Below are 15,060 nucleotides of genomic sequence, written 5' to 3' on the forward strand. Positions count from 1 at the left end.
GGAAGAAACAGATATGAGTAAAAGTCTCACCAAAGCTGTTCTTATGGAGTTTTCTCCAACTTATTAATAATGGAGCAATTCAGTAAAAAGTAATCATGTAAGGAATGAAACACTTGGGTAATGCTGATGGTTGATTATTTTCCAATAACAGCGTATCCACAAGTGCTTTATTGCTCTTATGCCACAGCAATTTGTCAACAATTACAATTTATAGTAATTAATAAACAAATTTCTGTTTATATTTGCATATAATGTTTTGGAACATCTCAGTTAGTTCTGGTTATCACTTATGTTACAGCAGCTATAATCAGCCATTCCCTCCACAGCCTCTCTTTTTTCCCTCTCTCCTGAAGTGATTATAATCTTGCTGCTAGAACTACTATAACTACAGTTCTAGAAAGTGAATCAGGAGCTTCTGACCAATCAGAATCCAGTATTCAAAATCAGTTTTTTTTAATGGCTGATTAATTTCTTGTTGGTGTCTAGTCAAAAACCAAGGAGACCCTCTTGGGTTCAGAAAGAATTACAACATTTTCATAATCTGAGGTCCTCAGGCAATCCATTAAAATATTTAAATAGCTCTAGGTTTGTAGTCCCCAAAGACAAATAATGACCCTATTAAACATTTCTGGCTTGCTCTCCAACAATTGGGATGTATCCTGTGGGATAAGATAAGATGGGGAGCTATTGTAGCTATTGTATCATTACATACATTGCTTCTGTTTAAGCAATCATGCAGATATTTTGTTAAACGTCTACTTTTGTTTTCAACTTTTTTTTCCTAATTCAACTGATTGCATACTGGATCATAACGGGCATCTACACCCTGATGAAGGCTTGTTCAGCCAGAAAGTGTAGGCTGTAGTTTGAAATTTAATAGCCCAGCTTAAATAAGGCTTTTTATATGTATTACCTAAATGAGTCCTTTAGCTCTTTGTTCTATCAAAAGAGTACCAGTGGAAATAATTTACATTCAAGCATCAACTCAATGCAGCGCTTTCTTTTGTATATGTGTATCGATGTTGTCTGCATAGCAGCAGTGAAACAGTTTCTAGAATTAATCAATATATTTAAAATTGTGGCAGAAATGGAAAGAGAGAGAGAGAGAGAGAATGAGGGAGAACAGAAATAACAGACAGCTCTGCAAGAGGATTGGAAAGAGATTAGGGCAGTGATTGTTGTGTCTCACAGTGAACTAGATAAGAGTTTGTTTTTTTAATGATGTCATCTATTTGAAGCGTCGTAGTGGCATAAGCACGATGGAAATGATGTAAACTCAAATCAAATATTTTCTATTTTTGCTATTCTTGCTGAGATTAATTGGAGAACTGTGTATCCTTCTTCTCCATAATAATGACACCAAAGATATACCAATGCAATTAAAAAAATTTATACAATATCACAATGTCAGCACAAATGAAGTTAAGACAAACGGCAAAGGACATGTGTTCATGTTGTCATTACGCATACCAACACTTTCAAATGCCCTACGAGGCAATGTACCATCCCTGACCATGTCTCAAACATGATATTCCATTCCCTATTATTTCAATGGAAAATGAATAAATACATTAGTTAAAGAGCTTAGTAGAGCTTGAACCAAACCAATTGACAAACAGGCACGGGTCAAACACATCAGCATATGTATATGTATATGAATAAGTAGCTGTATGTGAATATAAAGCTTGATGATGTACAAAGACAAACAATGGCAAGACTTCGCAATGTGAGAGTGTTTGTGGATTGTTTATATACTCCTCCAATAAGAGTCCTTAATGATCCACAGCTGACTAGTGCACGTTCGTGATCTAGGTGTAGTTTGATGAGGCCTTGGATGTGACATCAAATATCAGTCTGATAACTGATACTCAATATCATATTGATGCATTTAATAAGCATTCACTTACAATAATACAGTGAACTCCAGAATTATTGACAGTCTTTTTGAAAATGAGCAAAAAAGAATATACAAAATGAATAGCACATGCAATTAGTGACATTTTTAACTTCCTGGCAGATGCAACCAGGCTTTAGGCTAAAATATCCTACTGTGTTTCCTTGTATATAGTACCTTTTTTTTGCAACATGCTCATAGTATGCCTAACCTAAAAACTCTGAATATGGTCCCATCTTACCACAAGACACAATTTGAAATAACTTACTTAAAAATCGTATTTTTGTTTGAGGAAATTAGTAAGTATTTACTTATATGGTATGAGTGAAAAAAATGAATCACTTTGTGTAATGTTTATTTTAAGCAATCAGTTTTTCCCATTTTCTTGACGTTTCGATATTTCTGGCCTTGATTTTATGCTGTTTTAATTTAACACAGCAGCATATTGGCCTTCTGTATTTTTCCTTATTCTTTCTCCTGTGCTAAACACATTTAGTGTAGAAGAGTAGAAGTAACCTTCACCTTTAAAATCAGACTAATCAGACAAACTTCATTATATGCAAGTATTCTCAGAAGAAACAGTCTGGGATTCAGTCACACTTCAGACTCTGTTCTGCCTCACAGCTGGCATATCAGTCATGTGACTTCACACACTGCAAGTGTGAACCTGACTGTGGGTGTGTGTGTCAATATGTGCAAGTGTGAGACACTTAACACACACACACTGATATATTTAGAGTGTGGCTGACATGCCCTCGTCATCTTTCCAAATCACAGCAAAGCTGAAAGAACATCAAATATGAACCACACTCTTCAGATCTAATAAAACTTAATAAGAATAAGGTTTGAACATAGCTGTAGGGTTGCGTGCAAAAGTTTGCATACCCTTAGGACAAAATTACAAAGATTTCATTGACAGCAACATTTAGTTTTATAGATGTGACTTTATTATAACAAATAATAATATTAAGATATTAATAGTGAAGAAAACAACATATCATTTCTAAAATTGGCTTCTCCCTTTCTGAATATGACAAATATTTTTTAATAACTGGTATGTCCATCCTTTACCTTTATAACTATCTCAAGATCTTCTCTAAAAGCTGTCAGCATAAAACCAAACAAAATATTTTCTGTCCATTTTACCTCATTTAGATTGCTGTTTCATTACAGGACACATTTTTACTACTTTGTAATTTATACACAAAATATAAAACAGTGTAAAATATTGTAAAATAGTGGTACATTTCCCTTTTTCCATTCAAAAACTGTATCTCTTCAATAAATGTACCTACATTGTCTATTACTTCATGTCATTTTGCTAGACTGTGTTAATGTGCAACCTGTGTTCTCAGAACTGTGCTTTCCTCTTGCAGAGATTATGAACGATGTCATCAAGAAGGTGAAAACTAAAGGAGAATGGAAGGTAAATTTCTCCTCAAGTGCTGAAGGGAAAGAATAAATTAACATGCTTTTGTACAAGTACAAACACCTCATGTAATTTGTCACTTACAGTGAATTTGTTATGTACTGAACAGTGAGGTATCTGTGTAATAATGAACTATTTGTGGCAAATGTTCTGTCTCAGGTGCTGGTGGTAGATAAACTGAGCATGAGAATGTTGTCATCCTGCTGCAAAATGACAGATATTATGTCTGAAGGAATCACAAGTAAGTTCAAACATTATACATATTTTACATTATACAGTCATGTACTGTATGGCCCCTTTATCTGAGAATTTATTTGACTTACAGTAAAGCCTGAAATTTAAGATGCACTAACAAGAACTATTTATATTTCACAATTTATTAAGGAAGGAAAAAAACATTTGGGGTGTGCAGTTATTGTAAAATAATCAATGAAGAAGTGGTATTATGTGACTCCAAGCAGAGCTCCTGTTACAACCCCAAATGTGATTCTCTATTTTCCAATAGCAGCACATCCTGAAGTGTTTTATTTCTCTTATACCACAGGAACTTGCCAAAGCTAACAATTTTTCATATGTTAAAGAATATGTTCTACTTTTTATCCATTTATAGTTGCATTTAATGTTTAGGAATGACAATGAAATGAAACAAGTTAGTTCCAGTTTCACTTTATAGCTCATTATAGCTCAGAGTTATTACAGCTATAAATAGGCATTCCCTCACCAACTCCTCTTTTTTCCCCTCTCTCTTGAACTAAATAAGACATTTTAAAAAATGCAGCTTGTCATGTTACCGAGAAACTGGAAAGTGTACATTTCTCTATCCTGAGGTGACTTTCCTGTGGTGGAAAAGTTACTTTTACAAAATCTGAAACTGGAGACTCCTTCTATAACCATCCCTTACAGAAGGTTTCAACATATCAATGATTATATGTTTTTTTTTAAAAATCTGTTTATTATTAGATTATGTGGAGTGTCCAGCATACAAGCCTATAATCTCTAGACATAGATAACGTATTAGAATGAGCACACTAATATAAATCTGTAATTTGAACTACTATCAGCTGCTATTATAGAAAATTAACCAACACCTTGTGACAAATACGACTTAAGCAACAGCACTGTGGTATAAACACATTTAACCAAAACTGTAATTGTGATAATGGCATAAAAACACATTCTGGTAGTAGACTCAGAATTTTGAAGCTTACTGAAAGAAGCTCTCTCTCTATCTCCTTGGTTCCTTGGTCCACATTTACATAAAATGTAAGCATTTGTTCTCTACAAAGAGAATAAGACAGAGTAATGACAAACACAGACACACAAATACACACTTGCAGTATTTCTGGAACACTAATTTACACCCTATTCCCAGTTGTGATATTAAGTATATTTTCATTCTTTTTCTTCCTCTGCTGCAGTTGTTGAGGACATCACTAAACGCCGTGAACCCCTTCCCACTATGGAGTCCATTTATCTTTTAACCCCCTCGGATGAGGTTGTTATGATCAGTTACAACGTCTTTAATAAGTTCATCATAAAAAGGCTGTGATTTTAGTGTTTCTTTAACAGCAATTAATGTTATGATGACGCTTCTCAGAAAACAAAGCAGCTACCAATTACTGGGGCTGTTATATAATAATCATCTGAATGCACAAACTGTATGTGGAAATAGAAGATACTGTATATGGTAGCATTATATTTTATTACAATGTATAGACTGATGGGTGACAAATTAAAGGAAAATCTTAAATAACTGAGTAAAGTTGCTTCCAGACAGGTGCACACATGATACAATTAAGCATATAAAAGCATATCATGCTCATTCATTATCAGGTCTTCAGTCACACAGATGCTGAACTGGCTGTGTTTCAATAAGAACAGTGACTAAAGTGACATCTGCATTTAGATCTATGGGAAAGACTGTAAGCAGTGTTGGAAATTGTGTTTGAACATGATGCTATTAAGTGTGAAGAACAACAACTGTTCTTCAGGTGACAGAAAGTCGGTGCAGGGTGAGATCAGACTGTCAGCAACTTTACAGAGAGGTATATCATTGTTGGGCTTCAGTGCTTAAGCCTGTCACTACAAAGTCTAATGTACATGTACAGACACTGGCCTGTAGAGATGTGGAAAAAAGTGATAGTCAGATGAGTCATATTCTTCCCAAGTGGGTGTGTATAACCAAGAGAACAGTACAGTCCTGATTTCTTGAAGATGACTCCGCCCCAACCCACAGGACATGAGGGCTCACAGAATGGGTTGAAGAAAAGATGTAACTCATATGCTGTGGCCTTCACAGTTGATCACCTTCCAGTGATTTTAGAGCAAAGTGTTAGTCAATGTTCTCCACCACCATAATCAAAACACCAAAATGTCTTCTGGAAGAATGTGTACATCCCTTGAAGCTGTTCTGGCAGCTCGTTGTGTCCCAACACCTTAATACTTATTAGTTTTTCCTTTAATTTGTCACTACTATATAATAGTAGCTAGTAAATTCCATCTCCATTGTCATAATTCCAATGAACGTCTTGTTGTGATCATGTATATAATCGGTATTTTCTTTTTTACAGTCTGTGGAGGGACTCATTAATGATTTCAGAGATCCCCGTGCCCCATCATACAGAGGAGCTCATGTCTTCTTCACAGATGGTGAGTCTCTGAAAGGATTGATATGTCTCGTCAGTATCTGCGGTACAATTTCAGTCAGCATTCATAGCTCACCTCTCCTCTGATTGTACCTGATATGATAGAAATTATTTAATGTCTGTCTCTTTTATATCAGGTAAGACATATCCAATTGAAAACAATAAGAGTTAATCAATTCGTTTGCTAAATTTGCCCAGTTTTTTTGTCTCGCTCGCATATTGAGTTCAAAGATACATGAACGTCACATGATTAAGCAGTCAGAATAAATCATACAAGAGACAGTGACTGATATTTACCACCAAATGGGGTTTCTCATGCAGCTTTGATTGTACTGGGCATTTCTTTAAGGAGATACTACTGTGCTTGCAAGGGACTGAAAGTGATGGTAGGAGTGGAGGGAGATTTTTAAAAGAAAGAAAGGAAGAAAAATGGAAAAAGCCAGGTAGAAGTAGGAAAGAAAGAAAGAAAGAAAGAAAGAAAAAGAAAGGCAGACAGGCAGACAGGCAGACAGACAGACAGAGAGAAAGGTTGTAGTAGGAAAGAAGGAAGGAAGGAAGGAAGGAACAAATGAAAGAAAGTTTGAACAAAATGTTGAAAGAAAGGGATGCATGGAAAAAATACAGAAAGAAAGAAAGAAAGAGAAAGAATGGGCAAGAGAGTAAGAGAAAAAAGAAAAGAAAGAAACTGTAAAAAAAGAGAGAAAAAAGAAGAAAGCCACAGAAAGGAAAGAGAAAGAAAAAAAGAGTCATGGCTGAAATAATAGTGTGAGTAGCAAATGAAAACGAGGTTCGAGGAATAATAATACAGCGCTTTTTCTAGAAAGCACCATAATTACAACTGTTTTGGTATTTTTTTTAAATCCTCCATCCTCAATCAGATCTTCTTGTGTTCTTTTTTCAGCGATCCCAGACTCTTTGTTCAGCCTCCTCACCAAATCCCGAGCAGCCAAAGTGATAAAGACTCTGACTGAGATTAACGTCGCCTTCCTGCCCTATGAGTCACAGGTTAGCACCTGCACAGTGTGAATGGAGCAGCTCTGATCTCGTGATGGAATATTCCAGATGGCTCTTCTTCAATCCTCTGCTGTCATCCTCTGTAATAAATCCTGCGACTAGCTGCAATGACCAGCCCTAACTCATCCCTAATCCTGCATCCTATTGGCTAACGCGCTGCCATCAAACCAGCCTGTGACAGACAGTGGGACTGTGAGAGTGCTTAGATGTGGGACAGATTGTGGTCATGTGACCTGGGACAGGGCAGTGTATTACGAGAGTGTGAGAGAGAAGGAGGGTCAGATTGTTCCAAACACTGACCATGCATTAATCTACTACTGCATTAGAGGATTAGCTTGTACAAACCTGATGACCCCGAAGAGCAATAAGGCGTAGTCCTAGTGGGGGATTGGGGGGAGGTGTTTGTTGGGGTAAAACTGCAGTACATTCACAAATCACTTGTCTAAGGTAGAAACTGAAGTATGCATACAGTATATATAGGTTTTTATGGGAACCACCAGGAAAAAAGCTGCCACTCATCTGTTTTAGTTAAGATGCATACACTAAAAAAGTTTTAGGAAAGTAGAAAAATGTACTTCTTAATAAGAACATGTGCATGTATCTTTTCTAGTGTCCACATTTGAACTAAAATGTAGACACTAGAAGTGTGAAGTGTGAAGTGTTTGGTGATTACTGTATAACCCAGTGTAATGTATATATGCACTCTACTGCAATGGGCTTGACCACATTGTTTGAACATGTCTATGCTAACCGGTACAAGAGAGCAGTGTTTTTAATCATTTTCCAGCCAAAAAATGTGAGATGGGGAAGAGAACGGGGCTTTCAGGAGGAGATTTCAAAACACGTGCGCGACTGTCAGTCATTCCAGTTTCTTATGTTGATTGGTTCATCTGCCATTTTAACTGGGGGAAAAGAGAAGACTGCTCTTTTGAGTGACAATTCATAGCAGCATATTGCAATGTTAAAATAGAGTAGAGTTTCTAAATGTGTAAAGGCTGGCAGGTCTGCTAGTCTGGTAGTATATAGACCACTCTTCCTTGCACAACATTTTAAGCTTCTTCATATTCTTAGATTTATGCATGTGGGCCGCCCTCTTCACTTCTGACCTCAGGTTTTCAACAGGGTTCAAACTCAGAGACTGAGATGGTCATCACAAAACAGTGATTTTGTGTCCTGCCTATATTTGTGTATTGTTTGGGGTCATCCATGTTCCCAATACTTGATCTATGGCCAAGTATGAACAACATTTCATTCCAATGTGCACAAGCTACATAGAGGAATGACAATTCAAAACCCACTTGACTTGAAGTATTCAATTTTTCACATTTCTCTGACATCAGTTTTCACAGTATTGTAACACTTTACAGTATTGTTCAATAGCTCAAGGTAACTATGCAGGAGACTAAGCAGGAATTAATGAATAACTACTAATGATTAATATGTAATTACTCATTAATTAATAAGTAAGTAATGGTTTGGTAGTTCTTTATGAAAAAAGCAGTAATTACAGAGCTCCTGGAGAACTATTAGCCAACTAGTTATTAGTTATTAGTTTACTTCATGTATTTCACTTTACAGTATTGTTCATTATTACATTGGGAAGAACATAGACACACTTCAGTCATTATCTACAATCTATAAATAACTTCTTCAGTTGATAATATTTGGAAAAAGATATTTCAAAGACTATTATATAATACTATAATACTGAGGAATTACTCAGATTTGTTAATAGTTAATAGTAGTGACTCAAGTGGTCATTTTTGTACTACTCATTCATTCTCACTTGCATAGTTTCTTATAAGTTGTCAAACACTAATGTAAAGTGTTATCTATGTTTAAGCACAAAATATCGCTGTCATCTTTGAATCACAGTCATTTTACACTCCTTTAATAGTTCACTCTAAAAACAGGAAGAATGTTGTAGAGTCAGTTCAGATTCTCTGCTTAACATTAAAAGTATTTGCTGACAGAATTCATGCAGGATGTGCACATCCATGGACTTTTCTGTGTGGTTCTCTAGGTGTTCTCTGTGGACAGAGTCAATGCCTTTCAGGACTTTTATAGCCCATTTAAAGCAGATGTAAAAAACCAGATGCTGGAGCGCTTGGCTGAGCAGATCGCCACCCTGTGTGCCACCCTGAAAGAATATCCAGCTGTCAGATACAGAGGGTGAGAACACACACAAACACCCACACCCACACACACGTTTGTTAATTATTTTTGTAAGGACTGTCCACTGATATAATTTGCTAATTAATGCTGTGCTATACCTAAATCTAAGACTAACCTTAATGTCAGTAAACAAAAGGAAACCTTTTGGCTCTTTTAGATTTAAAAAAGCCAGTTTTCCAGCCAAATGTCACCACAAGGTCAAAAATGTCACATAATCCTATCATTACAGAGACATTTGGGCCTATATTTGCCTACCGGTACCTTCAGTACAAGAACATAAACAGTACAATAACATAAAGTATTCTGGCTTATGCCAAAGCCACAATTTATTAATACAACAGCAGAAAGCTTATCTGGAACTCCTACAATCAATCAGAACAACAGAAGTGTGTGATTATTTTCTTATAACACCACACCCTGAAGTGTTTTATTCCTCTTATATCACAGCAATTTCTCAACAATTTGTCAACAATCCCTTTTTTAATCTATTAAAGAATGAGATCATACATTATACACAGTTATCGTTATATTTAATGTTGTATCCACAAACAAGGTCATTCCTGTTATCACTTGCTGCCTGTAATGGTAGTTTAATGGAGTATGTTGTTTCTATGATGGTTCAGATGGTAGATCTGATCTCATTTTGATGTTAATAATCTACTCATGAAAGAAGGCAAGCTACTTAAATACAGCATTATGCTAATTTTAACTAGGTTATTTATTAGTTTAAATAATGTCACCTCTCTAGAAGTATGCATTTTACTTTAGTTGCTAAGAAGCATGCTAACCATGTTTGCTAGCGAGCTGTGATATTTGCAAAATCTAAATTGAATTCAGAAAGAACAAGTTTCTAATTTCACCCAGATTCAAACAGCGCATGTCTTTTGTATCAGCACAGTGAGCCGAATTGGTTTTTGATAACAGTACTGTGTCCAATTTTTGTAACTGGTGGCCTGGGTGTGTGTGTACGCGTGTGCGTGTGTGTGACTTTTCAGAGAGTATAAAGACAATGCCATTCTGGCTCAGATGCTGCAGGACAAACTGGATGGCTACAAAGCTGATGATCCCACTATGGGTGAGGTGAGTCAGGGAAATTAAAAGAGCGATTATCTAAACCACCAGAACAAATTCACTCGACATTATGCAAATAACTCTGCTGGAACAAATGAAGTGAGTCAGTTCAATCTCATCACTCTATCAATCTCTCATCTTGTGGACAATCTCTCTTCTATATCTCTTTATCTCTCAGGGACCAGATAAGGCCCGCTCACAGCTGCTGATTTTGGACAGAGGATTTGATCCTGTCTCTCCAGTGTTACATGAGCTCACCTTCCAGGCCATGGCCTATGACCTGCTGCCCATCGAGAATGATGTCTACAAGTAAACTTATAATGCTTCATTCATATGCTACAAGTCACTTATAATGCTTCAAGGCCAGGTCATTGTTTTACTAAGAAATGAGGTGATTAGTACACATGTTGCTGTGTCTCTGAATCAGATATGAGACGACTGGAATAGGAGACACTCGTATGAAGGAAGTGTTGCTGGACGAAGATGATGACCTCTGGGTCACGCTCAGGCACAAACACATTGCTGAAGTCTCCACGTAAGTCAGAGTGGCGGTTCATGAACGCATGATGGGAGAATAATGGGAATAAATGAAGCGTCCATGTTACGATTTCTCTGATTCTCAGCAGCGGCTCATGACCATAGATTGGGGGCAGGACAACATTAATAATGGCATAACATCAAACAAAATTACTTCAAGAGGCTATCACACTTATGCTACAGGCTACTATCAAGTAGATTTTAAGAGTAACCCCATAATAGGCAGCTGAGAGTTGACAACATACAATCATCCAGCATACAGTCAAGCAGCTCGAGTGGTTTTAGATGTACCTTTGTTCAACTGCTCGATACAGCAGTGTTTCCTGTCATCAGTGAGGCTAATATCATTGACCAATGTTGCCAGCTTTCAGTCCAACTACATCTCAAAAACCACACAAAAGACATGAAGCTAGCCCAAATAATTTGGGCACTGAAATAATGAGACACATTTTCCTTCTTTTTTTCAACCTTTCACCGTGGTGCACACGCATTTCTGATGTACAAATATTATCCACTCCATAATCCCCCTTTCCTTCTTCTTCTTTTTAATATCTTACAATAAAATTTGTTCTGTACATCACAGACACATTGTCTGCACTTACACTTTGCCTTTGTTTGCAGAAGTGTAGATTTAATTTTGATTATTTGCTATAAAATGAGACCTTAGTGGCTGTGGAGTAATTTCAAACTAGCTGTTTTTAAACTAACAATTTGGCCTGGGACTAGCAATGCTCTCATTAACTGTCCTGTCTACTGCTTCTCTTAGCATGGAGCAGCGTGATTCCTGCCCCAGTGGGCTTCTATTAGCATTTGCTGCAGTTCCAATTTTGACCACTTTTTCCAATAATAACTCTATGGGAGTTAAATTGGGCAGTATCCAAACAGCCCCATAATCTCACCTGTAGAAAGGCGAGCAAATCAATGGAACATCGACTTATAGAGAACAACTGATATATATTATGGTGGGTAAAAGCCCCTGTGGACGAGCCACCTCTGCTCATTCTTTCTCTCTATTTCCTACTCACAGGGCTGTGACAAAATCACTAAAGGAGTTCTCTTCTAGTAAAAAGATGAACACAGGAGAGAAGGTGCTACCAGCTACTCTTTATTATATGTTTACAGTCACTGTTTTTTGGTTGCCACACTTTGTTTAACTTTTTATGTGCATTATAGACCACCCTAAAGGAGCTGAGCCAGATGTTGAAGAAGATGCCGCAGTATCAGAAAGAACTGAGCAAGGTAGAGCAGTGTTCTTCTAAACAGCTGTTCTTAGAAGGTACAAATCTACAGTATCCAGGTGAGGTTATCCAATGAAACAAGGGCAAAACTCTTTAGTGTATCCATGTGGCACCACCTACAACAGCAGAAAGTGAGCCACATGTGCAGAAGCTCCAAGCAGAAGTAAAATATCAGGATGAATCAGACAGGTCTGATGTTCTGTCTCTTTTCTACAGTACTCTACTCACCTGCACTTGGCAGAAGACTGTATGAAGCAATATCAGGGCACAGTAGACAAACTCTGCCGTGTGGAGCAGGTAGAGCTATAGAGACACACACACACACACACACACGCACGCACTCTCTCTCTCTCTCTCTCTCTCTCTCTCACACACACATACACACACACACACGCACACACACTCAAGCCATCGACTGGCACGTGAGGCAGACGACTAAAGAAAAACGTATATTTAGGAATTCTCACATTTTCACCACAGAAACTTTTTCACAAAGAATATTGGGTTCAGATAAATGTAATGTAATGTAATGTAGTCGATCTAATGTAATGTAATGTAAAACCTTTGTTTATCTAACAACCAATTGCGTTTTTTTTTTTTTATGTTTATGGTCTGACAGGCAAAGCAGACTTTTTGAATGCTTTTACTTTTTAAAATTACTTTTAGTGGCATGACAAAAAAGCAAAAAGCTGCTTCATGTTTGTGCAGCCAGTTTAAAAAAAAAACTCTTCTATGTTCTCTGTTTTGCAGAAATTTCCAAAGCCATTTAGAGATTAATGCAAGCTTTAACTATTTTTTTGAGAACTCAAAAATATTGGAGTTTCAGAGACAAAAAAAGAACCACAGGCAGATTAAAAACAGATTTAAAAAGTCATCTTTACACTTTTTTGCCCAATTTTGCTGTTGCAGAAAAAAAATCACACATTGTAAAATAATTCTTTAATTGTGAGATGAGATTGGTGAACTGAACACATTATGTGACATTAGGGGCACTGTGACCAAAGACAGCCGAAGGCAAGGTTCTTACAGTTTTGTTAGAGTGAACTCTGCTGTGACATTCATCTAAAAGAATAGGATTACGCAAATCTACAAATACAGTATTTGTAACAGTGAAACATAAAAGTTTAATTAATTAATTAAAAAGCTTCCACACATGCTAATGGACGATTAAAAATATCCTTATTACCTCAAGCTCACTTTGAAGACTGGGCATTCCATGTTGTCTTCTTATTCCCAGCCATGAACAGCTAAAAACTCTGTTTCTTATTTGATTTTCTGCAAGAATCTGGATCGTGCTGAATGATGGCATAAAGGGAATGTAATAGTTTCCTTTAATTACAAGTCTACTGATAGAGGAACATCATTGTATAATCTGACACAGAGAACAGGTTATTACACAGTCTGTTAAAAGACGGCTGAAATCGCACCATGTAAAACCAGATGAAATGAGAACAATTGCTGAAATGTTGTAACTGTTGTAACAGGTAATAGTCATGCTTTCTGCAGTGAAGTGGAAATACAAATCAGGGACCTATTCAGGATGACACATAGATCGCATTCAGAAACGCTCCAGATTGCACTTATAGAGGCTCTGAGAATTGTTGTCTTTGACATCATCTGTAACCTTTTGGCTCATTTATCTCTGACAGGACTTGGCCATGGGTGCAGATGCAGAAGGAGAGAAGCTCAAAGATCCCATGAGAGCGATTGTGCCCATCCTCCTGGACTCCAATGTCACCATCTTCGACAAAATCCGTATCATTCTCCTCTACATCTTCCTCAAAAATGGTTAGAGTCTTATTTCCGGGCTACAAATCTCATTTCCTGTTTGAATGGCGTCAGTAATACTGAGCATCAGTCCACACTGTCATAACTTTAATTGCATGGCATTGTCCACATGATACCTAGTTAGTGTTTTTCACTGTTTCTCTATGTGTGCGTGTATGTGTGTGTGTGTGTGTGTGTGTGTGTGTGTTAGGTGTAACTGAGGAGAACCTTTGTAAACTTCTGCAGCATGCGCAGATCCCTCCAGAGGACAGTGACATCATCTCAAACATGGCTCATATGGGAGTGCCCATCATCTCAGAAGTGAGTCTGACCCACTCTGTTCTAGCTTTATTAAAAAGATAAATTTTGCTAAATATGTATTTGGCATCTGTTTCTTTTTGGTATTTCTATTACTATTTTTCACTTTATGTTTTGTTCAAGTCCTACTTGTCTTGCTCTGTTGTTGTATGTTGCTTTGGCAATACAAAAATATCCAATGTCATGCCAATAAAGCACACATTAAATGAATTGAATTAAAGGTGGAATTATATGCCCACAAGTGCACATACAGCTGCTACACAGCAGCATCTTATAAATACTTGTCTACATACCTTTTGTACGCACAAGGATTATCTAGGTCAGTCAGGGCTGAAACATCTCCGGCTGGCAGGTTTCCATGTCAACCTGTAAAATGTCAGCAAGTATTCTGGGAAGCATATTTGTTGCCATGGAGAAGTATGACGATGTCATACAAAAGTGGCTAATTGTGGTGTAGTATCCGTGGTCATCCGTCTTACCAAGATGGTCCACCTGGGTGTCATAGATACTGTTTTATTGGCTGAAATATCCATACTAACATGAACGTCACACAGAATCACATAATAAGCTGTCTTGCTTATGTGCTAATGTGACTGAAATAAAATGTCATAAAATAATCCAAAACAGTAAAGCTAGTTAGCCTACGTTTGCTTGCTATCAAATGAGATAGCAACTGAGCAAGCAGTTGTAATTTAAGTATGTTAGCTAAACATAATTATCTAGCTAACAGCTAGAGATAATTAGCTATTAAATATAGCAAGCTGGATAGTGTTACTTACACCACTGCAACAGAGAAACATAACGCTCAGTAGTTTAGATGGTTTTACTGGTGTTTAGCTAGTATCACACGATATTAAATAAGCTAGCTTTACATGCTATTACTCAGTAGTTAACTGTTACCTACAAAAACAAGACAGTCAGCTAGACTGACACTGTGAATTGTATGGTTTACGACAAGTGATTTTAAAGAGA

At 37.0% G+C, this 15,060-nt stretch overlaps 1 protein-coding gene across 2 annotated transcripts in view; it reads left to right on the plus strand.

The window, feature by feature from the left end:
• The window catches only part of stxbp1b (syntaxin binding protein 1b), a 29,757-nt gene that overhangs the window by 10,536 nt on the left and 4,161 nt on the right, over nt 1–15,060 (plus strand). For both annotated transcript variants that reach the window (XM_053228937.1, XM_026931388.3), the window contains 14 exons: nt 3,271–3,320; nt 3,483–3,564; nt 4,742–4,818; nt 5,894–5,972; nt 6,870–6,973; nt 9,006–9,154; nt 10,153–10,237; nt 10,407–10,537; nt 10,656–10,763; nt 11,793–11,853; nt 11,939–12,004; nt 12,220–12,300; nt 13,653–13,791; nt 13,982–14,091. In XM_053228937.1, coding sequence (XP_053084912.1) covers nt 3,271–3,320; nt 3,483–3,564; nt 4,742–4,818; nt 5,894–5,972; nt 6,870–6,973; nt 9,006–9,154; nt 10,153–10,237; nt 10,407–10,537; nt 10,656–10,763; nt 11,793–11,853; nt 11,939–12,004; nt 12,220–12,300; nt 13,653–13,791; nt 13,982–14,091 — 1,322 coding nt within the window. The remainder of the gene's footprint in view (nt 1–3,270; nt 3,321–3,482; nt 3,565–4,741; nt 4,819–5,893; nt 5,973–6,869; nt 6,974–9,005; nt 9,155–10,152; nt 10,238–10,406; nt 10,538–10,655; nt 10,764–11,792; nt 11,854–11,938; nt 12,005–12,219; nt 12,301–13,652; nt 13,792–13,981; nt 14,092–15,060) is intronic.

The sequence above is a fragment of the Pangasianodon hypophthalmus genome, chromosome 24 (assembly GCF_027358585.1).
Source record: "Pangasianodon hypophthalmus isolate fPanHyp1 chromosome 24, fPanHyp1.pri, whole genome shotgun sequence".
NCBI lineage: Eukaryota > Metazoa > Chordata > Actinopteri > Siluriformes > Pangasiidae > Pangasianodon > Pangasianodon hypophthalmus.